General features: G+C 47.1%; 1 protein-coding gene and 2 pseudogenes across 1 annotated transcript; 1 reads left to right on the forward strand and 2 right to left on the reverse strand.

Annotated features, from left to right (window-relative positions):
- Positions 1-6,591: 6,591 nt before the first annotated feature.
- LOC118605758 lies at positions 6,592-6,710 on the reverse strand (annotated as a pseudogene).
- Positions 6,711-8,337: 1,627 nt separating this feature from the next.
- LOC107515912 (oncomodulin) lies at positions 8,338-12,307 on the reverse strand. The gene is made up of 5 exons (XM_036224978.1): positions 12,043-12,307; positions 11,264-11,331; positions 10,528-10,660; positions 9,990-10,099; positions 8,338-8,605 (listed from the first exon to the last, which is right to left on the reverse strand). Exons 2-5 carry the CDS (start codon positions 11,322-11,324, stop codon positions 8,580-8,582), a joined length of 330 nt encoding a protein of 109 aa, XP_036080871.1. The 5' UTR covers positions 11,325-11,331; positions 12,043-12,307; the 3' UTR covers positions 8,338-8,579.
- A 2,644-nt stretch (positions 12,308-14,951) lies between these two features.
- Positions 14,952-15,070, forward strand: LOC118605898 (annotated as a pseudogene).
- The last annotated feature ends 10,558 nt before the right edge of the window (positions 15,071-25,628 follow it).

Below are 25,628 nucleotides of genomic sequence, written 5' to 3' on the forward strand. Positions count from 1 at the left end.
TGGTTTAGGGTGTCTCCTGTCAACCGACGGTTATCGGCGCTAATTCAGTGCCAGTAGGAATCCTCGATTCGGGGTACAGTGAAGAAGACTTGATTCGGTATAAACTCAGTCGTGATACAGCGCGGCCGCGGCACAGGCACCCCTGGCGTGAAGCAGCCCAGTGTTGCCGCGTGGCCCATGAGGCCGCTCTGCTCTGCTCCACGCCAGGGCGGTGAGACCTCTGTTTTGTTCTGAGCCAGCAAGAACAGTTTAGCTGGTGTACCTCCAGTCTGAAAACACAGCCTTAAGTGGGTAAAGCGAGAGCATTCCTTGAGCTAGAGCGGAGCCGACTTGGATAGAGAGAACTCCCTGCCCCTGGTGCCTGATTGATTCATTCTTATACACAGGGGACTCCAAATACACGGCTTGATTGGTCCAAAAAGCACTATCCTGATTGGTCAGAATGGAGGCTCCTTGATTGGTCAGTGAAGGTGCTAATGAGGATATAGCTGTGCAGCTCCAATTAGGAAAGTCTCAATCCTGTTGGTTGAAATAGGATGCCAGGAGCTTTTTTTTTTTTATATATATATAAGAGTTGGGCTCGGACCCAGGCAGGCAGTTCAGTGCAGGCTTCTACCTGAAGTGTGGCTTGTGTGAGAGGCCCTGGTTTAGTCTGCTAATGGCTGCAAGGCTCTGTTTTTAAATTTGGTCCAATTAGTCACCAGGAGCCCTTCTTGGTAAATTTTTTTTTCCTCTGGGGGTCAACACTCCTCTGTCGCAGATTAAGTTTAGAAACAGGACCTCTTATCCAACCTAGCAGAATGAATCTTCACGTTTAGGAAGGCAGTGTTAGAATTTGGACGTGAGACAGATCTGGGTACTTATCCTAGCTCAATCACTCACTAGGTGTGAGATTTTGGATCGATTACGCAGCCTTTCTCCAGTCTCTATCTCTTGTTTGTAAAATGATAATAGTAAATGTTTTCGAAGAGATTTCACTGTAAGAATTAAATAGGACTGTGAATTGGACATATAGTGGCCAGCACGGAATCATTATTTAACAGATGATTACTATTGTTACTTGCTCTTGACATTCCCAACATATACAAATCAATATATGTGATATACCACATTAACAAAATGAAGGATAAAAATCGTGATCATCTCAATAGATGGAGAAAAACTGTTTGACAAAATTTAACGTTGTTTCATGGCAAAAATACTGGGTATAGAAGTAATATACATCAACATAGTAAAGGCCAGATATGACAAACCCACAGCTAACATCATAGTCAGTGGTAAAGGTTGAAAGCTTTTCATCTAAGATCAAGAAAAAGACTAGTTACTTTTAGCCACTTTTATTCAACATAGTACTGAAATCCTAGCCAGAACAATTAGGCAAGAAAAAGAAATAAAAGACATCCAAGTCCCTAAGGAAGAATTAAATTGTCTCTGTTTGCAGGTAACGTGATCTTATATATATAGAACCTTGAAGAATCCACCAAAAACCTCCTAGAACTAATACCTGAATTCAGTAAATTTGCAGGATACAATATCAAAATTCAAAAATCAGGTTTTTTTTTTAATAGTAACTGAACCTATGAGAAAGAGAAATTAAGAAAACCATCCCATTTACATTAGCATCAAAAAGAATGAAATACTTAGGAATAAATTTAACCAAGGAGGTGAAAGATCTATGCACTGAAAACTATAAAACATTGATGAAAGAAATTGAAGAAGACACAAATAAATGAAAAGATATTCTGTGTTCAAGGTTCGGAAGATGTAATATTGTTAACATGTCCATAGTACTTAAAGTGATCTAGAGGTTCAGTGCAAACTTTATCAAAATTCCAATGGCAATTTATATAAGTACAGAAAAAAAAATCCTAAAATTCACATGGAACTACAAAGTATCCCAAATAGCCCAAACACTCTTGAGAAAGAAGACCATAGCTGGAGACATCATGCTCCCTGATTTCAAACTATTACAAAGCTATGGTAATTCAAACAGTATGGTACTGGCGTGAAAACAGACACATATATCATTGAAACAGAATAGAGAGCCCAGAAATAAACCCCTGCACATATGGTCAATTAATTTATGACAAAGGAGCCAAGAATATACAATGGGGAAAGGACATTCTCTCCAGTAAGTGGTGTTGGGAAATCTGGATGGCCACATACATAAGTATGAAACTAGATTTATGTTTGTACCATATATAAAAATCAACTCAAAATAGATTAAAGACTTGAACATAAAAGCTGAAACCATAAAGAAAATGGGGCAAGCTCTTTGACATTGGTCTTGGCAATGATTTTTTTGCATTAGACACCAAAAGCGAAAACAACAAAATAAATAAATAAACTAAAAAACTTCTGCACAGCAAAGGAAACAATCAACAGAATGAAAAGTCAACCTATGGAATAGAAAATATTTGCAAGCCACACATCTGGTACAAGGGATTAATGTCCAAAATATCAAATAACTCATACAAACAATAGGGAAAAACCCCGAATAACCCAATAATTGAAAAACATATAAAGGATCGGAGTAGACATTTTTCCAAAGAAGATATGTGAGTGGCCAAGAGGGACATGAAAAGATACTCAACATCACTCTTTATCAGGGAAATGCAAATTAAAACCACAATGAGATATCACCCCACATCTTTAGGTCTATTTTCAAAAAGACAAGAGATAACGAATGCTGGCCGGGATATGGAGAAAAGAGAGCTCTAATGCACTGTTGGTGGGAATGTTAATCGGTGCAGCTACTATGAAAAATAGTATGGAGGTTCCTCAAAAAATTAAAAGTAGAACTGCCACGTGATCCAGCAATTCCACTTCTGGTTATATATCCAAAGGAACTAAAATCATCATCTAGAAGAGATATTTGTACTCCCGTGGTCACTGCAGCATTATTCACAATAGCCAAGGTATGGAAACAACCTAAGGGGTCCATCAACAGATGGATGACTAAAGAAAATGTATGTATGTATGTATGCATAGAATATTATTCAGCCACGAGAAAGAAAGAAATCCTGTTTTGCGACAATGTGGATGAACCTGGCATTATGCTGAGTGAAATAACCCAGACAAAGACAAATACCTAATGATGCCACTTATATGTGGAATCTTTAAAAAAACAAAGAAAGTCAAACGCATAGAAACACTAAAATAGTGGACACTAGGGGACTGAGGGAGAGGAGGTAAGAGAAAAAGGGATAAGTTAGTAAAAGAATACAGACTTCCTGGACACGTCCTCACCTTTATCTGCCTTCCTGCTGACCAGATAAGCAACATCCGAATGACAGGACAAGTGGAGTCATCGATGCCCCATGGTCTAGCACAGCGCCCGCCTTAAAGGACACAGTATGTATGTGTCAAATGGACAAGTTATGGAGGTTTGGAATGGGGCGAGGGGGGTGGAGAAACAGACTTTAGAGATCGGCTCTCCTCCTTCAGAGCTCTGTCTGCTGCTTGCCATGCACAGGCCGACCCGACGTTCTAGCAAGTTCTTTCCTCCCTGTACTCAGCTCAGTACTGAGCTCCAAGAAGAAGCTGCTGGGTAGAGGTGTGAGTGTGATAAACACTTCTGAGGCCATCTGTACAAAGGACCTCTCCATCCCACTGTGTTAGCAGAACAGGCCCGTGAATCAAGTAGTCAATCTCTTCTCTGTCGATGTAGAGCTGAGACTCTTTCATTCAGAGGTGACCTGCATCCTGAGGGTACAGCTCTCTCCTGCAATTAAAATTGTCCTTGATCTCCATGTCCTGCTAGGGTCACCTGTAAAGGATCTTCAAAAACATGCGATTCTTTTTATTAAAAAATGAAAAATTCGAAGGAAGTTCTTTAAGTCAGTGTTCAATTGGAGAAAAAGAGCCACTAGAAAAAATATATCCATATATGTGTACATTACATATAATGTAATTTTTAGATGTTAATTATAAGTATTATGTAATTATGTAACCATGTAATATATATAGTCTATATATCTGTATATATTACAGGTGTGCACTTGTGAGAGGTGGTTCAACAGTCTCTATCAGGCTGTTGCCTTCGTCCGATGCTGAAGCTTGAAGTCCGCAGGGCAGACAGGAAGGGAAGGTGGATGTAAACAGGACAGTGAGGACAAGCTGGAACCCATGAGGACAGACTGGAATTCATGTCAGTCTCCCGCTGCCCCTATTCTGATAACGGGCCGTCCCCCAGGTAAAGCTGGTGTCCTCTGTCACAGAAGGAAACACACCTGGAGCTGGGAACTGAAGGAGGACCCCACACCGAGGAGGGGAGCCGGCAGGTAAGTGACCACCTCACACCGACCTCCAGAACTTTCACACTGTGGCTGCTGCTTCATCTCCACCCTCCAGATCTCAGGCAACATGGTTCCTGTGGCCCATGCTAACTGAGTACTTACGGCCTAAGCAGGTCGACATATTCCTAAGCCACGAGACAGTTCATGCCAAGATTCGATAAAGGGAGGTGATAGGTACGCAGGTGTTTATGTCACTGTGTATTCTCAAATACTTTATAATTTAAAAATAATTTAAGGTGTGAATCCATGTATATTTATTGTAGAAGTCCTGTGAAAATGACGTCAAAATCCACTCCCTACCAAAAAAGCGACTTTTTGAAACCAGTTAAAACATTATGTAAATGAATAGTCTTTCCAGTGAATAAATTAACAGGCCCGGTGGAAACGATCCTGGTGATTCCAATTTCATCTGTCTTCTTGAGTGTTTGCAAGGTAATACCATCCCTTAACATTAGCACAAGAGATAGAAGATAGGTTTTTGCTTGAAATTGGATTCCTGAGTACTCGTTACACAAAATTAAACGGCAGTCATTGTACAGAATTAACTGTGGAGCTTGTAAACCTGAACAACTAGACGAGGGTTTCAGAAATCATCACTGTTTTGCTACAGTTTTTATTGAGCTGGAAAGAACTGAAAACCTATACATTCAAATGAATCATATAAATATTTCATAATGTGCTGTGCTGAAGCAAAATACCAGATAAAATTTGAAGTATTTTAATCATCCTTTTAACGTTCAATACTTAACGCATTCATGAAGCTGGCTTTGAGATCATATTCCATTAAATTATAAAGCACTCAGCCAAACTATAAGCCGAAATGTGGAGAGAGTAAAAATAGTTCAAATTAAAGTCACGGTTGCTCCCTATTTTGTAAGCAATTAGGCAAAACAACAGACACCAGGGTTTCCAGCTCTGTCACCTACGATGCCATCTAGGCCCTCATTTTAAAGTCAGAATCCATCATCTCACTGCCGGGAACAGGTGGGCGACGCTCTGCAAATTAGGTAAACAGAGAAAATAACCAGGAAAGTAAAGCTGTTTAGATGCTTGTCAGTTCTTTTTCTGGATTGTTGGAATTTTACTTAGGGGTTTTCTCGCTTCGATTTGACTGCTTATGTTATATTTAAGATTTTTGCTCAGTATATAAAATTACAGTTGAGTCCAAAAATGTGAGTAGAAATTTCAGGAACAGTGTAGTACGCGGGGTTTTTATTAATTTGAGCGTGGGTACATCCTTCGTATGAAAGTTTTTTAAAATCAGAATTTATTGGTCCTTGGCTTCATGACAATAACCGGGTAAATTCTACATCAGTGTTTTTAATTTCCTGTGGTCACTATGCGTTGCTTTTAGGAAGGCTCCAGTCTTACTCATTGTTCTATAGACTTACCAGCTGGAGATAATGGCTGTTATATTTTGCTTTATATCTGTTCACGCTTTTTTCCTGAGAGGTACACGTTGAATAGGACTCATTTAAAAATGAATTTCTTGCTTGGTATGAAATTTATATGATGACTACACTCAAGTAGTTTTTGAAAACATTTGTTTTTTCAAATCATACTTCACCAAAGATTTGGAAATGCTAATGTTTCCGAAATATTTAAACTTAGAAAAATAACACCCCCCCCTAAACCCAGTGCTAATGAACAAATATAATCAAATAATGCCCAGAGCTTTTGTTACCTGCTTTCAGAGGTGGAATGTTTTCCGCGCAGCACCACAAACACCCAAATCCTTACAACATAATTAAAAATCGATGTGAGTAAAAACAAGATTATTGTTTCATGTAAGCATGCCACCCGATGCTTTTTGGGTGTTAAATACAGAGAGATATCTCCTTTTCATTGCTACTTCTTACCTGTTGACAGAGACTCTGAAACTAAGTTCCTAAAACTGCAATGGGAGGATTAAAAATTACTATATTTGAAATGGACAAAAATAATTTGAATTATACTTTTGAAACAGTAGAATGAACAAAATTCATGAGTAACCGACCATCATTCTATCTATGGAAAATTTGTGGCAGTTTATCCTCTGTAGGCATCTGCCCTCTGAGCATTTTCCCCAAGGCAGTCAGTACAACGCAAGGATACAGTGTCCCCCAGGTCGTCCATATAACCTTCCGGTCATCATCCCTGTACGGATGTCCTCCTGAGTGACAGAGAAGAGAAACCGATGGTCTTTACCTTGATTGGGGTGAGGTTGCCTTTGCCGCTCCAATGGGTGTCGGGTGGCTTAGTCGATTAAAAGCTCATGACCATTATTTTTATTTTTTGTTATTTATTTATTTTACGCGTACAGCACCTGGTCTTCCTAGGTGGTCTCCCATCCAAGTACTAACCAGGCCCAATGCTGCTTAGCTTCCGAGATCAGACGGGATCGGGCACGTTCGGGGTGGCATGGCTGTAAACCCACGACCATTATTTTTAAAGCATTGTCATTCATATTGTTTCTCTAAGGCGCGTGGTGGCCAGAACCCCGTGGAAAGAGGGCCAGGTCACGGAGTTGTTTAGAGGGCTCCCTTGCTGGGAAGGGCTAAGGGGGGCAGGGGATGAAAATAACGGCAGGATCGGCGTTTCCACGTGTGGCGGGGTGAAGGCAGCACGCGGGTGGCTTGGAGTCCAGCCTGGCAGGCCGGCAGCAGGGGCCGGGAAGGCGCGCCTGCTTCCTGCACCTCGGGGGAGTCCCAAGTGCCTCTGGGCGACATTGCCACACACCACGGGGAGCCAGCGTTGGGAAGGAGCTAGTCCGAGTCCTGCAGGAAGGCTGGGGGGTGAGGATGGTAGGGCGCGCGTGTGCAGGGAGAACGGACAAGCGAGACCGCCACAAAGCGACACAGTTCCATTCTCTGGCCCTCCGCAGAGAGTCCTTCGTTTTCAAGCTCTGTTTCCCCATTTGGATTCATTCGAAAACTACCTATGCGGTTTTATCCCTCCGACTGCCATCTCGAATATTACTTATTCTTCTTCAAATCGCTACACTTCCAAATGGCGAATACTCCCTTCAGTTTCATTCTAAAGCAATGACACTGAAATCACGTGTTTGTGCTTCATTTTTTCCTGACATGTTGAACACATAGTTATTAAAATAACAAGTGTTGATTCCTGTCCCACTAAAGTCACCTCGAGGCCCCCTTCTGATCCATGCTTCACGCTTTGAAAAGCTGCTTTAAACGTGACCCTGCAAAAACCAGGGGTTCAAAGTTGCTAGGTGGCCTAGCGTGATGGCAGCAATCGGGAGAGCCCAGTGCCTTGTGGGCTCGCATGTTGGGGGAAAAAGTGTGAGTTTTAGATCGAGTGCTCAGGGAAATGCCTCGGTTCCTCCCAGGAGTCCTCAGAACCCCTGCAGTCAGCCGTGGAGAACAGTGTCAGGCTGCCACCTGGAAGTCGGCCTAATGAGAATTTCCTGGCTCAGGATCAACGCGCCCTAATGAAAACCCGGTAACAGGACCCCCAGGCTCGAGGCTCGCCTCAGATGTTAAGACAATTCTCAGTGTAAGGAGCTCAGTGGTGTCAAATGAGAGCCAGGAAAACAGTGGCGGGGAAAGGGGAGAGGGAGGCGGCAGGCGGCTGGGCTAGAGCAGGCAAGTCTCTGATAGCTTGTTTTTCTAAGGGGAAAAAGAAAGCTTGAAAATGGGTCTGTTCGTGCTCGGCTAGCGGAGCGAGTCTCCTTAGCTTCACGGCGCTCTATAGCCTCACCCCTTGTTCTGTCTCGTGCTGTTGGCCTTTACGTAAATCTCCTAAGGAAATCTAACACCTGATAGCAGAAAACACATAAGCAGGAGTGATTTTATTCTGGCTAAAATCTCTTCCTGGTAACTTCAGACTCGGACAAATCCCTGTGAAAATCCTAGCCTGACAATGCCATTTATTTGAGACTTTTTCCCCAACTATTTCCTGTTAGTTCATGCACCAGACATCTTTCTAAAAGTCCCCAAATTGCTTTCATCCATCGTCCTTGCTGAGGGAAACACACACACACACACACACACACACACACACACACACATCAGCAGATGATGAGAAACGTGTCTTTATTGGATAATTTTTAAAGGCATTGTCTGCTGAGGGCCTGATGAGAGTCATCGGGGCATACCCGCCACTGAAAAGTATTGAATGACTGTCTTATTTCTTATTACCTCACTAAAACAATGAGCAAGTCGCAGAAATGTTTCAGGGGGAAGTTAATAAATAAATTAGGGGGAGGAGGAATGCGGTTTCCCAGTCCTGGGGCTTCGGAGGCCTGCCAGCTGATCGTGTCTACGTCATGGCCCATGGTCTTTAAGAATGTACCATTTCCTGGAATTCTAGAACAGAGGAGGTGAGAACAGGGTCAGTGGAGATGCTTTACGGTACTTTACAGACACCCTACGGCCAGCGAGGGCTCTGAAGAGGAAAGGAAACGAGGCAGATTGTCAGACGGTGGGTCTGGCCCCCTCCCAGGGCACGAAGTGAAGAAAAACGTGCGTGACGCTCGCTGCAAGTCCAGAGGGTCTACAGCGCTTCACCCCCCGCGTGGTCTAACGGACACCTTTAGCCTTGCAGTCACACCCCTGATGTTAGAACGTGTCCACCCAGCCGTTTCTGCCTGGCAACCCGTGAACTTGGTGCCACGGCCCATCATTGTCTGTGACCTTTCAACTGTTTGTCTGCATAGTTTAAGACAGAAATGGGAGGTTTCCTTCTTCAATTCTATAGCTACGTTTGGCATTTTTAGTAATGTTTAGTAGGGTAGGGCTTAGAACTAACTTTTCTCTATTGGACCCCAATCCTTACTTCCAAAGTTTGCATTACTAAAAGAAAGAACAGTAATAATACTATGTGGATGCTACAGATGGGAATTGAAAACTCGGGGTTTATTTTATATTTAGTAGCAAGCGTTGCCTGTTTGGAAGTCTTCCATAGTCAGGTTTAAACAAATCAATCTTTCCTTACCTATTTTTCTGAGCTATTTATAAAAGCTATATTAACGCCCACGTGGTAAGTTACAGTGGTATCATTTTGATTAGGTCTTTAAAATAAGGATCTAAAGTAGCAGTTTTTAATTTCAAATTAATTCCACCGTAAGGACCACACATAAGTGCTCCCAAGTTGGCCTGTACCAAGCAGCTAAAAAGCACGTAAGCCACATGACAAAATCAGATGAAAATAATTCTATAGCCATGCAATGACGCTAAAATTTAAATATCGGGCTCCATAATGGTGTTTGAATTGGTTTATGTTTTCCCTGTCTAATGTTGTCCAGCTGATGGGCTAACACCCAATAAAACATACTCGTTTAAACCCTTGAAAGCTAAGAGGCTTTCCCGCTCAAGTCAATACATTTTAGTATGAAACACGCTTGAGAATGTCAGTCCTCAAGGGGCTCAGATACCATGGTGGGAAGGCCTCATGCTGTTTTCAGGGTGCATAAGGCTGTCTTGCAAGTAACTGGCCACCTAGCTAGTCCCCTAGGCAGGGGAGGGACGTTTGCTGGTTCACAGACAGTGACCGGCTGGACCAGCTCGTGTGGCATTATGCCCGAATCTTTACACATAGCATCTGCACCCTCACTTGAGTCCCATTTTATAGATGGGAACACTGAGGCTCAGCGAGGTTAATGAGTAGGGATTTTACCCCACATCAGTCTGCTCTCACACCCCAGACGCCCCCTGAGCCCGTCTTCTGTGCTGCGTACAGGTGCGGACATACCATCAGCCCCAATTTTTCCGTCTCCGTCATTATCTGCAGCTGCCATCAGGGACTTGGTCTCTGACTCGGTGAGTTCTCTAGCACCACTCTCAAATTTCTGGAGGAAAAACCTACAGGACGATCAAGAGCAAGGGGAATTTCTGAAAGACCATGCTTTTCCTCACCTACCCTTTTTCTCTTGAAGCAAACTATGTTCCCGGCAATTGCAATAATCTGTCAAGGTCTTAGTAAGCAGAGGTTTCCTTCACTAATGGTGGGCATTTTGTGTTTGAAAGCATATTTCAGAGTTTGGCCGATAAGTCCAAAGAAAAACCCTAAAAGTGTGAATTTTTGCACCCGCAGTCTTAGGAGTTCACGGTTAGTGCTTCCCATAGATCCGTGTGTGGCCAGCTGACTCGTGTTCTTCCCTTTCCTGAGGCTCTGCCAAATGGCCAGCATCAAGGCTGGCTGTTGAAAAAACACTGAGCAGACCGGCCTCCACTGCGCCCCAGCCCGCGGGCAATGTCGGAGTGCGAGACACACTTAGGACAAAGCTTACTTAAGCTCTTCTTCATCCAGATATCCGCTCTGGTCGTTGTCTATGAACCGAAAAACATCCTTCACCTGACTGGCCGACATCTTGGAGAGGCCGGATGTCTGGAAGAATTTTTGGGGTTCAAAAGTATCTGGGTCTGAAACAGAGAATGGGTTACCCTGATGCTCATTGGGTCACATTCCGTATTTGGGCCACGGTGCTGAAAACATAGTTTACTGGAAGTACTTTTCATAATACCATTGGGCTATAGGAATGCTCTATTAAAAGACAATTTTTTTTTTAAAGACAAAGAGGGCCATGACAGCCAAGACAGGATGGCTTCGTGTGTCACCCCCCACCCCCGCACCCGTCCTCAGCTTTCCCTTTCCACTTGAGTTGCCCATCTCGCCTTCCCCTCCTCCGCTCCTCTGTGCCGGCCCTGCCAGTTTTACAGGCTCGGTATCTGAGACTCTCAGACCGCAGTCGCTGGTCTAAGTGGGGAGGGGAAGCGCAGTCACGGGACTCGGACAGGGACGGGGCTGCCACTGAGTCCTTTCTTCACTTCTAGTTTCTTCTGCCTCACAGAAACGCAATCGTATGCTCAGATCTCATATCCCTGGAATCTTAGTTAACGAATAACAACAGTTTTATTCCTTGATCCCACGAATTTTCAGCAAAGTTCGCATTTCAATTTTTGTGGCTTGGCCGGAAGTGCGAATACGGGAGAAAGACCCACCCCCCTGCCTCGTTTGCCCTCTACCTTGGCACTCCTGCAGGGCCGCTGCAATGTCATCAGCACTAAGGACGTCTGTGATGCTCATTCTCCTCCTATTCACAGGACAAACGACATCTGGTAAGTGGCAAGTTGGAACATGCGGGTCTGGGGGGCGTCCACCCTCTTTGTCCCACTGAAGCTGTATGTTTGTTGATAATTTGTAAAAATGTAACAAGTGTGGTCTTAACTGATTGGACAGAATATCCAAATAAAAACTAAATACTGAAAAGATCCCATCCCCCTTTGTCTCGATGCCCTCTCCTGAATATGCCCCGAAGATGAAATAAAAAGTACAACTTGCAGAACAACTTGATTCTGTTTTCTTATTAAAAATTATAATTACCTAATTGGTCACGTATATAAGCACCTACAAACCATTCAGAAGTAAACCATGTTACAATTGCCATAGCATTCTCATACATCAGCCAAAGAAATGCAATGTTGCAAATTCCCAGTGGGAAAGGATAGAGCTTGGGCTGCATTGAAACCTGTGGGAGAGATGCCTTTTGTCCTGAAGGATGGGAATCAGAGACATGAAAAGCCCGTCTCCCAGAGATCAAAATCCTTCCAGGTGTCAACTCCATGGAAAAAGAGAAACCTGAGCCCAGCATGTGCCAGCCCGATATGAACGCATGTAGAAGAGAAGAGTCTGGGGTCTGGCAGGACCACCAGCTACTCACCGTTTTAGATTTTCCCCAAGAAGAATCAGGAAAAAGTCGAAGGAGCAAAAAAACGGATGTGGTTTTGCTGCCTTACTGACCTACCTTATAAAGGATCAAAAAAGTGATAGTAAGAACCTCTTAGATTTCCTTTTCAAGGATCAAATGGACATAGCTCGAATGTCTTGCCTCACTAATGAAACCTTTTTTTTTTTCTATTTATATCTCAAGGGAATGTGGGTAGGAACAGCCAATTTTTAAACACAAACCTCAACGAACCTTAACTAAGGTTTCAGTTCTGCAAATGAACCCCTCTGGCAAGCATAGAGAAGATACTAGAGAACTGGTAGAGAGGAGACCGTGGCTGAAACAAGGCAAACACGGGTGAGGGTGCTCCATAAACCGGAAAGGGCGCCCCAGATGTGAGTGGCTGCCACTCGAGGCAGGCCTGTTGTCACCCTCTGAAAGTGTGGATACGTGAGGCTGACCTCAGTCCAGAGCTGAGACTCAACGTCATTGTGTCAGATGGACACACAGGGCTTGTCCAGCAAACGATGGCACTGGGTAGACGGCTTTCCAAAAGAGCCTCGACTTTGATATTTTCTAGCTATATCTTAAATTGCACACACTAAAAAGACAACAAGGGGAAATACAACCGACGATTCCCAATCCCATAGCTAAAATGTGCAGAAAAAATATGAGGCCGGGACTTGAGACCTCAAGATGTGTTTTTGCTGTGAGCAGACATTTACTGAGTCCCCTGTATGCCCAGGGCTGTGCTAGACTCTATTTTTTAAAACGGTGGTTAAAAACACATAACAAAATTTACAATCTTGACCATTTTGAGGTATACTCCAGTATAGTAGCATCCACTATGTGCACAGAGTTCCACAAGAGCTCTCTAGAACTCTTTCACCTTGCAAAACTGAACTCCATACCCACGGAATAAGAACTCCCCGTTCTCCCTCCCCCAAGCCCCTGGTGACCACTTTCTGTCTCTTCGAGTGGACCGTGTTAGATATCTCTTATCAATGGAGTCACACAGTAATTGTCCTTTTGCAACTGGTATATTTTCACTTATCATAATTTCCTCAAGGTTCATCCACATGTAGCATATGTCAGAGTTTCCTTTTTTTTTTTTTTTAAGGCCGAATTCAAGTTTTTAAAAGTCAAAGACTGGTCCCATGTTGCAATCAGAAATATTCGGTGGCTTCGAAGTAGACAATTCGGGAGCTCGAGAGGGGCCTCAGAGTGTTCCCTAGGTGTTACAATCTGGACAGTCATCTTCAATTTGCCCCAAACATAGTCCCCCTACCTCCAGCTCGGCACGGTACTTTAGCTAGTGTCAGCAACGCAAAGTTTCTGTCAGCAACACCTACCGCATTTCTTAAATTACTAAACCCCAAACCAGCACCAGCCTGTCTCCCCACATTATGTGCCCCAGTTCCTAGCATGGTGCCTGACCCAGTTAGGGGCTCAGTAATTATCCAATGAATGGATACATAAAAACAGCAAAAAGAACTTGCAAACGGGATTACCAGCCAGCATCAATTTGCCCAGCTCGCTGAAGACAGTTTCTGAAAATGTCTCAAGAGTTTGGAATTAGGTTTCTGACAGTAAATTCTCATAGAAACTGAGTCCTTGCTTTTTTGTGGAAGGGTTTCCAATTGTCCGTAGAGATATAAAAAAAATTTTTTTTTAATCTGCCCACTTAAATGAAAATAGCATATGGATTAAACCAAGACACTCTAGATATTTATGCCATTTTTCTAAAAGAAAATAAAGATAACAGAAACCCAGTAAACATGTCATCTGAATCAACAAGGCAGCTAAGATGATGACTTGAATTCCACTGTGTGCAATCTGTGGTAAAAATGTTGATTTATGCAAAAGGATAAATAACGCGTGATTCCACTAATATGAGGCACTTAGAGCAGACTAATTCACAGAGGTAGGAGTTAGGAGGGTGGGCGCCAGGGGCTGAGGGAGGGGTATGGGGAGTCAGTGTTTAATCGGGACAGAGCTTCGGTTTGGGGAAGATCAAAAGTTCTGGAGATGGACAGTGTTGACTGATTGTACAACAGCGTGGCTGTACTTAGTGATACCGAATGGTACTCTTAAAAATGCTTCAGATAGTAATTTTTGTGTGATGTGTATTTTACCACAATAAATTCACAAACGCTCCCTGGGAAGAGTAGAAGGACGATTTGGAGGTAGAAGGTTTTGATCGGAGCCCAGCTCTGTGCTTTACCAGCGTGGGACTCCAGACCCATCTCCTCTTGTAGGAAATAGACGTGATACAAGCGCCTGCTGGTCACCTTCCCACTGTTCTTTTGAAGATCAAGGAACCAACTGCAGATCGACAAACATCTAGAAGTTCACAGAGTCCCCTGTTAAATCCCACCCATGTCCTGGGATTGCAAGATTTCATTCTGTGGATCCATTCCGCTCGATTGGTAGGGGCTTCCTGCAGCGGACGGAGTGGACACGGGGATCAGCGAGCAATGTCTGCGGCGGGGGAAGACCGACTGTGCTTTCAGGCTTTGCTAGTGGCAGTGGCCCTGGACTCTCAGGTCACGCTTCTCTCTCTGGTATTCGATGCTGTTCCCAGTCAATCACCTGCTCCCATCCAAACCTCCAGAGGGCTTCACGATCCACAGACTTCCTCCCCCGGAGCCCCCACGCTCATCACCTGGCTGTCACGTAGCTCCGCTGGCCTGACCCATCTCCTGACTCACCGGCCTGGGCCCGGTGTCGTTACCGCCTGTGCCCACCTGGACGGCCGTGTTCAAATCTCTTGAGCATGTCCAGGGCCCACTCTCCAGTGTCTATGCCACTTCCATACTCTCAGTAGACGCCCCTCCTAAACATCTCCCAACGTCATCTTCTCACCGCCACGAGCCCAAGCCACCGTCGTCTCTTTTGGGAAGAACTAGCGCATTCCTACCGGCCAACCCTCATCTACTTGGACTCCCCTCCAACCTAGCTGGGCGGCTCTTTTTAAAACCCAAGTGTGCTACGGCCATGCCACCCTGAACATGCCTGATCCCATCTGATCTCAGAAGCTAAGCAGCGTTGGGCCTGGTTAGTCCTTGGATGGGAGACCACCTAGGAAGACCAGTTGCTGTAGGCGTAAAAAATTTAAAAAATAAGGAATTGTAAGCTGACAAGGTTCTTGCAATCTGTGAGGTCAACCAAGCATTGCCTCATCTAAAACAAACAAACAAACAAACAAACAAATAAAACCCAAGTGTGTTAGTTTCCTAGGGCTGCCATACCAAAGTACCACAGATTGAAAGGCTGAAGACAACATAACTCTATTGTCTCAAGTTTTGGAGGCCAGAAGTCTGAATCGAGGTGTTTCAAGGCTCCCTCCGAAGGCTCTAGGGGAGGGTCCTCCCTTGCCTCTTCCACATCCTGCTGTTCCTTGGCTCGTAGCTGCATCACTCCATTCTCTGACTTTGTCGTCACATGGCCAATTTCTCCCTTTGTGTCTCTTCTCATAAGGACACCAGGTGTGTTGGATTAAGTGTTCACCCTACTCCAGTACGACCTCATCTTAACTAATTAGATTTGCAATAACCCTATTTCCAGATGTGGCCACATTCTGAGATACTGGGAGTTAAGGCTTGCACATATCTTTTGGGGGACACAGTTCAAGCCTAACACCAAGGATATGGCTCCCCACTCCGCCCACCCTCAACCCCATGTTCGACTCTGGCTTCCACTTGTTCCTGGATTAAAGATGAAAGTCCTCCCCGTGGCCTTGGAGGCCCCACGTGACCTGTGGGCTTCTCCAGCCTCGTCTCCCACCACCCTCCCCCGCTTCCTCCAGCTATAGCCCCTTGTACTGTTTTCTTTGCCTGGAAGACTCTCATCCTTCCTCTTGCCTTAGGCATCTCATACGCAGCCTTTACATCCCTCCTCAGGCATCTCTTCTTCCAGGAAGCCTTTCCTGACTCCCAGACTGGGTCAGACCCCGACTTCGCAGGTGATTGAAACTCTGTGCTTCTCTCTTGTACCGCATGGGGTCACCTCATCAAAACAAAAGACTCTTATCACCCAGGAAATCCCAAGGGCGTTAGGGGCTCTGTGCCAAGAACCAGGGATGGATGTGTATGTGTGTGTGTGTACATATATATTTTTTTCTATTATTCCACATCTATACAGTGAGAACTCAAGGATTCTATAATGTATACACTCATATTTATTATTTCTATGTAATGTTTAATTAGCCAATCAGTAATAACTTTTTTATTTCCAGTGCCAGGCACGTAATAGGCATCCCGTAATAACTTATTGAGTCAATGCGTAAAAGAACCGATATTCTAAGAGTGTGGGAAAATTCCCCGAGGTCAGACAGCTGGAAAAGTCCGAGCGAGGGTGGGCTCCGCGTCTTTTGATCGTCTCTCAATTCGAGGCCGTGTCTAGGATAAGATCGTGGGGGATTCCTGAGGCTTTGCGACAGTCTCCTAGATTTAGATCTGGCTCTGATGTACGAGGTCTCAAGAACTTTTGGATGAAGTGCCTTTTCTTCGAAGTTGTCTTATTGGATGGTTTTCTCAGGGGTCTGATTCTTGGGGGGATGCCTGACCAGTTCCAGGAGCCCCCCACCACCACACCTGTGTCACAGGGAAGGGCAGACAGAGAATGGGGTGCCCCAGAGCAAGAGCTGAGGCCTCTCTACCTGTGTTGGGTTTAGTTGCGATTTCTCCTTAATTAACTCACTTAGTCTCCATTAAATGTCACTTCCAGCCCAACAGTAAGTTGAGAAGGCGATGCTCACATTTCTCGTTCATGAAAAAATCAGCCTTCGAAAGCATTCTGTTTCTGTTCTCCTCTAACACTTCATATGTGCCTGAGCAGTTTGGGGCTCTCCTAATATAGATATTTTTGTGCCCTTGGCCAAAAATCAATAAATTGATCAAATAAACCACAGAGTTGGTCAGATGGAAAAAACTCACAAGTTTTTGGTAAAAAGTGCTCAGGAACTTCTTGGCAAGAAGTCCTCGAACGTGGGAGTGTGGGGTGGCTCCCGGCTGCTGGCAGAGGGGGCCGTGACAGGCGGTGGTGGCTGTTTTTAACGCAGCGGGAGGGAGGACGTGTCCTGGGAATCCCAGTTCTCCAGCGGAGGCAGCTGGAGTGGACACCTGGGTCACGTGGTAGCCGGAACATTTGAAGACACTGCCAACCTGTCGTCCACAGAATATTAAGTTCAGGAGGGAAATCCTGTTGAGAAGCAACCGAAGAGCCCAGGAGAGCCGCCCGGCACTCGGGCAGCACGTTCCTGTTCTCCGAGAGAGAGACAGACAGACAGACAGTACAGCAGGGACTGACAGTTCCAGGTCTTCCCTACCCTCACCGACACTTGGCACGCACAGTCTTCCTCATTTGGGACGTTCTCATTGGTGTGCAGTGGCATCTGGTTGTGGTTTGAATCCGCATTTCCCTAGTGGCTAACGATTTAAGCATTTTTTCCATGTGCTTATCCTATAGGCAGAAGGGTTGTGTGCCCCTTCCCCACCCAAATCATATGCTGAAACCTAACCCAGAATGCGATGGTGTGTGGAGGTGGGAGCCTTTGGGAGCTGGTTAAGTCATGAGGGTGGAGCCCTCGTGAATGGTATTAGTGCCCTTGTAAAAGAGACCCCCGAGAGCACCTTCACGCCCTTCAGCCAGGCGAGGACACAGCAGAAGCTGGCTGTTTCTGACCAGGAAGTGGGTCCTGGACCCTCACCAGACACTGAGTCTGCCGGAACCTTGACCTTGGACTTCCCAGCCTCCAGAACCGTGAGATAGCAATGTCTGTTGTGTTTAAGCCTGCTAGTCGGTTATGGCAGCCTGAGCGGACTAAGATGGCTTACTTTCCATCCATATTGAGAATTGGTTTTAAAGATAGGATCAATAACATGTTTATAGGCTGGTGAGAAAGATTTATTAGACAATGAAACATAGATGATGAGGAGAGGGAGGGGCGAGTAAGTGGAGTAATGTCCTTGATGGGGGGATGGGGTCTGGTGACAAATGAAGGAGCTGGCTTAGAGAGGACATGGCCAGTTCATCTTATAGATAAGGTGAGGAGGCAGAGTGCGTGGCCTGCGACGCTGGTCACGAGCAAACGGTGTCTGGGGCACGAAAGGCTCTCCTCTGACGGTTTCTGTTTTCTCAGTTAAGAAGGAAGCAAGGTCAGCCGCTGAGAAGGAAGGTATGTTGGGGTTTGAGGTGTGAAAGAGTGATCTGGGAAAGTGAGAGAGAGAGAGAGAGAGAGAGAGAGTGAGTGAGAGAGAGAGAAAGGGGTAGAGACGCAAAGCATGGTTCCCTGCAGGAATTTTTACTTGCTGGAGACATTTCAGTCTTCAACGACCCGTGAAATGTGACAGGCACTGTCTGTAGTTTGATACCGTTGGACATGACCTGGGATTCCCATTAACCAAATTTGGTGTCATCATGACCCAGTCACCTGAGCTAGTCACCTTGAGTCTCTTTGTAAGTGCTTAAGGTGTTTTTTGGCCAGTGTCAGCACAACTGAGCAGTATGATTCGCAATGACTGAATTATTCATGTTTTGACCTATTCTAATGAGAACTTTGCCCCAAAGGCTAAATTATTAAGCACCTGGGTGCGATCTTGGAGGATGCTGTCTAGAAAACTGGGACGTGGTGAATTTTCTTGCTGGTTTTGTTTTTTAAGGGAGTTGAGCCTTTACTAATGATTCGCAACTATTCCCCAAAGAAAAACGGCGAAGCCAGGTAGCACTTACGTGGTAGGACACGGAAGAGGACAGACAGCCTTGGCTCATCAGACAGGGGAGGGGGCCAGTTCCCACCTGGCCTGAGAGCCAGGGCTTCCTCGAGTACCAGGGACGTAGTTGATGGAGCCCACACCATCCCCTTAGCTCGTCAGACCGAAGTGATTTGTGTAATGAATGTAAGTCACTCTGGCAGCAGAAGAAAATTAACTTCGGGAAATAAAACATGTTCGGCAGTGCCCAGGAGCTCATGAGAACTGCTTGGTGCTTGGGCCACACGTACCCTGTGCATTTAGAGAAAGCAAGTTTGCCTATAAACGAATAAAATTCATTGCGATAAATGGCTAACGACAATACCGAAATCCTCAGTTTTTAAATTCGTTTTTAGAAAACAAAATGAATGTACAGATCTAAATGTGAGGTAAATATGCCAGCCTTTTAATAATGGTATAACTCTATTTTTTGTTAGCCATTTGGAAAAAGATTTTAATTGCTTCAGTCCCGTATCTACAGCGCAACTTGAAAACTATTCGTGAACATTATATGTATTTGAGCAAAATTTTCTGTGTAAGAAGTACTAGGCTTTTCTTATTTGTGTTCAGGTATTTCTGCAATAATATATAGCTGATTTATTATAGAATTATACACCTGAAACATATAATCTTATTAACCAATGTCACCCCAATAAATTTAGTAAAACTTTTAAAAAGGAAAAAATTATATAAAACATAATTTTTAAGGACGTTGGGTATTAGTTAAAGAACACATCATGTGCATTTGAGGCATTTACAGGTGACGTGACGTATGTCCAGGATTTGCTTTATTATCCAGCAGAAAAAGTGGGGGTCCGGGCATAGATGGAACATTGCTAGACAAATATTTATGGGTGATGGATTTATACAGCAGTTGGTTGCATTATTCTCTCTACTTTTGTGTAGGTTTGGAAATTTACAAAATAAAGTTTAAAAGCACATCATAAGATCTTCTAAACTGGGTTTAGAAATAAGCAGATCATACTTTCTGAACTAAAAGGAAACTCTCATGAATGTCCCGTTTCTCTGTCTTCCTGTTTTGGTAGTTCCCGGCAGAGCAGAGGCGAGGGAAGGCCACCGCCCCGTCTTCCAGGCCCTCTCGCCCAGCGTCCCTCATCCTTTCTGGCTCACCCTTTCCTTCAGCTGTTTGTCTTTACTTGGGCACCCCCCGAAAGCAGACCCCGAGACAGACCTGGTGCAAACAGTATAGCTGGGAGGTGACCACAGGCGTCATGGCGAAGGTGCAGAACAGATGGGCCACCCCATCGGGCACTCAGAAAAGGGGCGGTGGGGTGACGGAAAGTCCCGTGGACCACGGCCAAGGAAGCGCGTGCGATGTTAAACTCTCAGTCAGCACGTGTCCACTTAGCGACAGGAGGCGAGGCCGAGGCGGGGTACGGATGAAGGGTGAAGATTCGAGAGACAGACGTGGGTGCAGGGAACAGCCTTGGACAGGCTTGGGCCAGTTTTCTCCTCAAGGACAACCACCTTCGTCCCCTGTGGGGCCAGGGCAGGGACGGGCCTGGCAGAGAGGAGAGCCTATCTTTTTTTTTTTTTACTTTTAAAAAAATCGTGGTAAAATACACATGACATAATATTTACCACCTTATTCGTTTTTAAGGTTAAGCACGATTCCGCGGCATTAAGTTCACTCACACTGTTTTGCAACCATGGCCACCATCCATCTCCAGCACCGTCATCCCAAGCTGAGCCTCTGTCCCTGCCGAGCACGCACTCCCCGTTGCCCGTCCCCCAGCCCGGGGCAGCCGCCCTTCTGCTCCCTCGCTCTGCGAACTGAGCGGCTCGAGGGTCCTCGCGCAAGTGGAATCTCACGGTGTTTGTCTTCTCGTGCCCGGCTCGCTCCTCACTGGGATGTCCGCAGGGTCCATCCATGTGTCAGGGGACGTCAGACTGTCCTTCCTTTCCAAGGCGGAATCATCTTCCAGTGTCCGGGAGCAGAGCTGCTGGATCTGCTTTTGTCGCCGGAGTGGGTCAGCGGAGGGCGGGGAGCCAGGCTGCCCCAGCGCTGATAAGTTGCTCTGCCTCTGGGAGCCTGGGAAGGGATCGCGATGGCAGTAGTAATCACGGGCTTGCCGTGAGATGCGTTTGAAGCCATACGTTTTGAATCTCGGATGTGGGCTGCTGCCTACTCCGCTTTCAATCATTTTCTCCTCGGGAGTTTCCGCTGTGAAGTTCAGGGAAAGGGGAGCATGCGGCGCCACGTCCACCAGGGGTCGCCGCTGTCCGCGGTGCTGAACCCCGGCTGGGCGAGCCGGCCTCCCGCCTACGCGCTCCTCAGTCCCACGGTTTAGTCCCACGGTTTTGCCCCTTGGCATTCAGGAAAAGGCCTCCGGCTCTCCCCTCTCACCCAGTCCTTTTTTACTCTACGGTTCCATTTGTCTTCCTGTGTGTCTGCTTTGACCCAGGACCAAGAAGCTCCCAAATCCAGGCTCGAGCACCTATCCAAGAGATGGCGCCTCCATTCCTCCCAGGGGATCCTTCGGCAGGCATCTCGGCCCATCACGTTAGCATATTTATTAGGCCCAGATGACCTCCTGCCTCAGGTAGTTACCATGTCCTGTTCCCCTCTTGAGAGCTTTTAGGAGGGTCAGGTCAGGTGGGAAAGCACCTCGTGAACGTTCGGGACAGCCTCGGGGGCCCCACAGGGCCCTTCTGGGTCTGAACAACCCGCTGGAGTAATTGCAGTTTTCCAGCAGGAATGGCGCATTCCAGTGTCCACAGGGCCTGAGCCGAGAGGGGCGCGTGGGCGGGGCGGCCACCTCCGAGGCTGAGTCCGGGGACGCTTGCCAGGCCCACGTGTGGGCTCAGTGTGGCCAGATACGCCGACTTCTCAAGAGACTCTGAAAGTGCAGATTTTTTTCCACACAAAATCTCCAAAATTTTCGATATGGGCAGTTCCAATTTCTTTCAAACTCTGCGTGCATCGATCACAACACTCTCCAGGCTGGCCCTGCTGAAGACGCCGGCGAGCGGCTGATGGCGGATGCTGTGCGACACTGAGCATGGAGACGACCTGGGTTCTAAGCTGCCCAGTGCTCTTCGCTGCTCACCTGCTCAGGCAGGGGCCAGGGCGCCTGGCTTCCGTGGGGAGGTGGGGCGGGGGGTCTCTGTCCGTCTCCACCCACAGCAGGACCCAAGTTGAACGTGAAACTCAGAGATGTGAAAAGAACAATTTTTGTCTCATTTCCCTGAGCTGTCCAGAAGAATTTTTGCCCAGGCAGGGAGAGACACTTGATAACTGCCTCTTAGAAACAAGGATTACCCTCTTTATCACCAGGATGGCGTTTCTGGGTGCATACTGGAGGGCACCCCGACCACCCCAAGAAACATCAACTGCTAATTGCACAGCGGTGGTTCAGCCATCCCGAGAAAGGCCAGCCTCGTGCAGCCCGTGGATGGTGCGCATGGTCCTCCTGAATGAGGGGAAGGAAGACTTGCCCACGCGGTCCCACCCACAGGAGCCAGGGGCTGGGCCTGGGAGGGAAGTGTCCCTGTGGGCTGGGTCAGAAAGTCCTCATGCTCAGCTCTGCACACCCACCCAACGAGTGCGATCACGGCTGTGAGATCCAAAATAGATGTGCTTGGCAGAGGCTCTGAAGGTGCCGAAATGGGATCCCACACGCCAGGCCGATGTCTGTGTGCAATAAGGAGCCAGACACTCTGCCGCCCCCCGCCCTGTATGTAGCAGGGACGGACCTCTTGCGGAGGTCCTGGTTGGTCTTTGCTTCTGACCCCAAGCAGACAAGTGGATCAAGCAGTGGTGAGGAGGTGACCCATTTCCCTAATATGAGAGTGTGAAATGCTCAGAGCAGCTCTCCTGGGCACTTTAATTCCACCCCTCCTCCCGGCTTAACTTCATGGAGAGAACGAGTCCAATTGTTACAAGGATGATACAGCCAAGGGCAAAACAACTCTGGTTCTCTCTCTGCAGCTCCCCAAAGAGCTGAACACGGACGGGTGCGCACGTGTGTGTGCACGCGCGCACACACACACACACACACACACACCCCTTAAGTCACTGTAGCTGAGTTTTAGAAACAGAATTGCTCAAAACAAATGAGGTTAATCACAGCAACATTTTTCGTGATTCATAAATTTGACATCCAGCCGAGAGAAAGCGACTCCCCTCGCCAGTCCCAGCGCATGAAGCCGAACACAGACGTCCCGCCCGCTTCATGTCCATGGGCCGCTCTCCTTGTGGGAAGCAGCCTCTGCTTCGGAGGAGGAAGAAGCTGCAAAGATGGTTGCCGAAGTCCGCTTCGGGAGGGGAGCCGAGGTCGCGGGGTCTCTGTTCGCTCCTCGCCAGCAGAAACTCCAACATGCACGAGCCACTAACCCCGCACACGGCTTCTCGGCTTCTCAGTCTCAGCACCGTGGACATTTGGATGGGATTGTTCTTTATTGTGGTGGCCACCTGTGCACTGTAGGGTGCTTAATAGCATCCTCGGCCTCTGCCCACTAGATGCGCATAGCGCCCCTCCCCCCAGTCGTGACAACTACAAACATCTCCAGTGGGACAGCATCAGCTCTGGTTGAGAATCACAGCCCTACTTAGACCCAGGTCCGCAGAAATTAAATACCCTGAAGTAAACCAGACTGGGGCCTTCATAATGATAAGACCAACACAGAGTCCCTTCATCTGCGTTCTGCATGTTGCCAGGCCCCCAGGGGATGCCTGAAACCGCAAATAGCACTGAGCCCTAGACACACTGTGTTCGTTCTCACCCGTACCTTTTCACTGAAAGGAAGTTCTCTGCGGCTTCCCTTTGGCATATCTGAATTGCCTGCATCGCTACTCTTGTACTCTGGGGTCCTTATTAAATAAAGTTCCCTTGGACACAAGCACTGTGGTATCGCAGCCGTCGATCTGATAACTGACCTGCCAAGTGATGGGCAGGTACACGGCAAGGGCGTGCCGGACGAAGGGCTGATTCACATCCTGGGCGGGGCGGAGAGGGACCGCACAGGGTTTCTTCACGCTGCTCAGAATAGCACACGATTGAAAACTTAGGAATTGTTTATTTCTGGAATTTTCCGTTTAATATTTGCACACCGTGGTCGACTGTGGTCACGGAAAGTGTGGAAAGTGAAACCGTGGGACACTTGGGACCCCTGTAGGGATAAAGGAGGGGGCCGGGCTCGGCAGGGGCCGCCGTGCGCTGCTGCCGGCCGGCGGGTGGGCGCACGAGCTCCGGGCGCAGGGGGTCCCAGCCCCGCAGTGTCCACTCCATCCGAGTCGCTCGCCTCAAGGAAGGCCTTGGCGCCTCGTCACTCCGGCCCCGGGCAGAGCCTGAACAGACCTTCGGGACCAGCCTGCAGGAACAGGGCCCAGTTAGGGGGCCTGCACAGAGAGGGACCAGCCTGCAGGAACAGGGCCCAGTTAGGGGGCCTGCACAGAGAGGCCCAGGAACTGTACCACTCTACGCTCCCATCAGCGATGCATGAGAGTTCCTCTTCCCACGTTCTAATACCTGTTTGTTTGTTTTTTCCATTTGAAAATTATAGCCATCCTAGCAGGTGTGAAGGGATTTGGGGGTTTTATCGGATGTATTAGGCATATGTTCATTAAGGAAATCATATTAAATATCCTCTTCTAAGAGGAGTCAAAGTACTATGTCTGGAAGTAGACATCGCAACCAGACTTTTTTATTTATCTGCTATTTCTAGGCATGAGTGGATGCTAATGGCAACCCCAAATAAGACATGCTCCAGATTTACAGACCTGGCCACAGGTAGCGAAGGACTGCTCTTTTTTCTTTCCCCGGAATATAAACTTTCTCTGATTCACAAAGAGGCTGCAATTACAGATGTCAGTATTAATAACCATAATATCTGGAATTTATCGAATGCTTAACCACAGGTCAGACCCTGGGCATCTATTGCGTGAAATGACTTCTAGTTTTATCTCCATTTTGCAAATGAACTCCCTGAAGCTAAATGGCTATTCCATGGCAGTTAAACGGCTGTTTGTTGTCCTGGGGTTGGTAAGTGGCCGAGCAAAGGCTGAATGAACCTTGTCAGTCTGAGCCCAGGGCCAGTGCACTTAACCGTGGCTTTGACCATTCCTCGAGGTAGTCCACTCGCTTACATCCCAGATGCGATGGGAGGAGGCATGGTCTCCGTGCCCGGAGCAGGGCCTGGGAGTTGAAGCCAGGGGATGTCCTTCGGTAAAGCCATGCCCCTCTGAGCCTCGGTTTCCTCATCAGAAAGCAAGAGATTTGGACTGAGTGACCTAAGGCGTGTCCACGGTGACGTTCCAGGACCCTCCCCATGTAGGGAAAAGAGGAGACTGCCGTCCCTTTTGCAGCACTGATGTCCCTTGGGTCATCACCATGGGTGGGCTAAGAAGTGACAAGCAAGAGCAAGTCTTTGTCCTAGAGCTCCTATATGCTCTGCTACCACTTGGAACCCAAGCCCGAGAATCCAGGCTCTGGTGATGAGGGCGGCATCCTCAGAAACAGGCATGGGAGGGAGGGGAGGAAGGCCTCGCTTTCGGGGCCCGTCCACACGCACGGTGTGGGGACAGGAAACGCACTCTTGGTCACCATCCCAGGAGCTGACTTGCACTGGCTCCCCGCCAGGAGGGCCACACAGACTCTGAATCCAGTCCAACACCAAGTCCGGAATCCAGGACTTCTGGTTGGCAAAGGCGTTCTCTGTTTAATCAAGAAGAGTGGGTCCCTGGACCGCGCTGCCTCCACGCTGAGCTCATGCTTTGGAAATAGGTATTAGGTTCGCAGCCGCAGGGGAGGGTGAGGAAAAGCTTTTCTGCGTGGTCATTGTGACTCTCTTCACAGGAAGACAGAAATAGCCATGCTGGGAAGGGTGTTCTGCCGGGGGATGGCAGGGGTCCCCGCAGAGAGCGGGTCTCAATGGGACCTTTTCGTGGAA

This window comes from Rousettus aegyptiacus, unplaced genomic scaffold, assembly GCF_014176215.1.
Source record: "Rousettus aegyptiacus isolate mRouAeg1 unplaced genomic scaffold, mRouAeg1.p scaffold_m13_p_7, whole genome shotgun sequence".
Lineage (NCBI taxonomy): Eukaryota > Metazoa > Chordata > Mammalia > Chiroptera > Pteropodidae > Rousettus > Rousettus aegyptiacus.

Coding starts and splice junctions, on each gene's coding strand:
- LOC107515912 (XM_036224978.1), bottom strand. CDS start 11,324: ATGAGCATCACAGACGTCCTTAGTGCTGATGACATTGCAGCGGCCCTG. Junction 10,661..11,263: donor GGCCCTGCAGGAGTGCCAAG/GTAGAGGGCAAA, acceptor TCTCTGTTTCAG/ACCCAGATACTTTTGAACCC. Junction 8,606..9,989: donor CGGAAAAATTGGGGCTGATG/GTATGTCCGCAC, acceptor CCTCTGTTCTAG/AATTCCAGGAAATGGTACAT.